The following is a 1,699-nucleotide window of genomic DNA, read 5'->3' as shown; positions in this document are numbered from 1 at the left end:
CAAGACATTTGTGGCCTCTACTGGCTCAGAAATCTGTTCTTCCTTGCTTTCACTCAGAAACTCTGTGTGTGTGTGTGTATCTGTTAACAACCCCTTCAGAATGGATGCATCTGGCACATGTACTAACACAAACTTCATGATTTGGGGGAAAAAATACTACACACATTCTGCTATGGCGAGGATAATAATCAGAAAGCCAATTTCTATGTAGATTTGTTCTAGAATAGCCTTATCTTAAAATCATAAACACAAACTCAAATAGAATAGATACAAAAATAGTTTTGTCTTTTGCATCTCAGTGTAAAAACGTCCCACTGATTCGGATGCACATTAAAATTTGAAAAGCACTAGAGTAGGCCAATTCTTCCCCAGCATCTGAATACTGCATAATCACCTGGAGGGCTTGTTAAAATACAGATTTCTAGATCCTGTCCCTAGAGATTCTGATTCCACAGATCGGGAAATAGTCCCCAGATTCTGCACTTCTAACAAGCTCCCTGATGCTGCCAATGCTACTTTTCCAGGAACCACACTTTGAATTGTGAGGACCAATACCTTCATTTCACATTTGGGAAAATGAGACCTGGGAAAAATGAATAGATATGGGTGCTAACTAAAGAGCCAGTGTCTTAACAGTTATACAGAAATTGAGACGGAACCCCAGGTTCAGTTCTTTTTTTTTTTTTCCAAGCATTTTCTGATGGCTGATACTGCTTTCAGCCGGATTTGCATCCTTTTTCCTCCTGTTACATGACTTCGATATTTTCACCTTTGCCATTTGACCTGTGAAATTCTTTTCAGTTTCTGACAATTCTGTTTCATTTCCTCACTTTAAACTTAAATTTTATTTCATTCTCTGATTATTTTTAATCTTGGCAGAGAATTGAAATATTTTGCTCGAACCTGGAGCTGATGACCAAACGGGCTGTAAAGGCAGAAAACCACGTTGTGAAACTAAAACAGGAAATCAGTTTGCTCCAGGCGCAGGTCTCCAACTTCCAGCGAGAGAATGAAGCCCTGCGGTGCGGCCAGGGCGCCAGCCTGACCGTGGTGAAGCAGAACGCCGACGTGGCCCTGCAGAACCTCCGGGTGGTCATGAATAGCGCACAGGCTTCCATCAAGCAACTGGTTTCCGGAGCTGAGACACTGAATCTTGTTGCCGAAATCCTTAAATCTATAGACAGAATTTCTGAAATTAAAGACGAGGAGGAAGACTCTTGAGGACCCCTGGGTGTTCTCAGCATGAAGCTCCGTGTATACCCTGAGGTCACCACCGCTCGATCTAAATGTGCAGTTGTGTCCTTAAATATGCAGTCTTCACCCAGAGTAAAGTGTTGATCGCAAGAGTCCAGTGTCGTGCCCTCAGCCAGTTCTTGGCCACCACAATGGGAGCAGCCCTGGCCGAGTTGTCTCTGTGGTTTCTATGCAGCCCTTCTTGGCGAAATTCCTGCGATCTTATAGATTCTAATGAGCTCTTGGAAGACATTGTCATAAAAGCCAGTGATTTTAAGAAAAAGAGTGGTTCTGGAATCAGTGTTTTCCAGTGCCATCCCAGAACATCAGTTGTAAGATAAGTACGATTGGTTGTCCTTGATTTCATAAGTAGAACAAACACTAAATGTGCCTCTGAGATGGCCACCCTGGGCAGGGACCTGTGCCTTCCGCCGATGCTCAGGGCTCCCTCTGGCTCCCAGGTCAC

General features: G+C 43.7%; 1 protein-coding gene across 1 annotated transcript; it reads left to right on the top strand.

The window, feature by feature from the left end:
• Nucleotides 1–555: 555 nt before the first annotated feature.
• Nucleotides 556–1,347, top strand: LOC100984623 (endosome-associated-trafficking regulator 1-like). Its single transcript, XM_034947603.3, has one exon. The coding sequence runs from the start codon at nucleotides 913–915 to the stop codon at nucleotides 1,219–1,221; it is 309 nt and encodes a 102-aa protein (XP_034803494.1). The 5' UTR covers nucleotides 556–912; the 3' UTR covers nucleotides 1,222–1,347.
• Nucleotides 1,348–1,699: the final 352 nt, after the last annotated feature.

The sequence above is a fragment of the Pan paniscus genome, chromosome 21 (genome assembly GCF_029289425.2).
Source record: "Pan paniscus chromosome 21, NHGRI_mPanPan1-v2.0_pri, whole genome shotgun sequence".
Classification (NCBI taxonomy): domain Eukaryota; kingdom Metazoa; phylum Chordata; class Mammalia; order Primates; family Hominidae; genus Pan; species Pan paniscus.
This window is presented reverse-complemented; position numbering and strand designations above follow the sequence as displayed.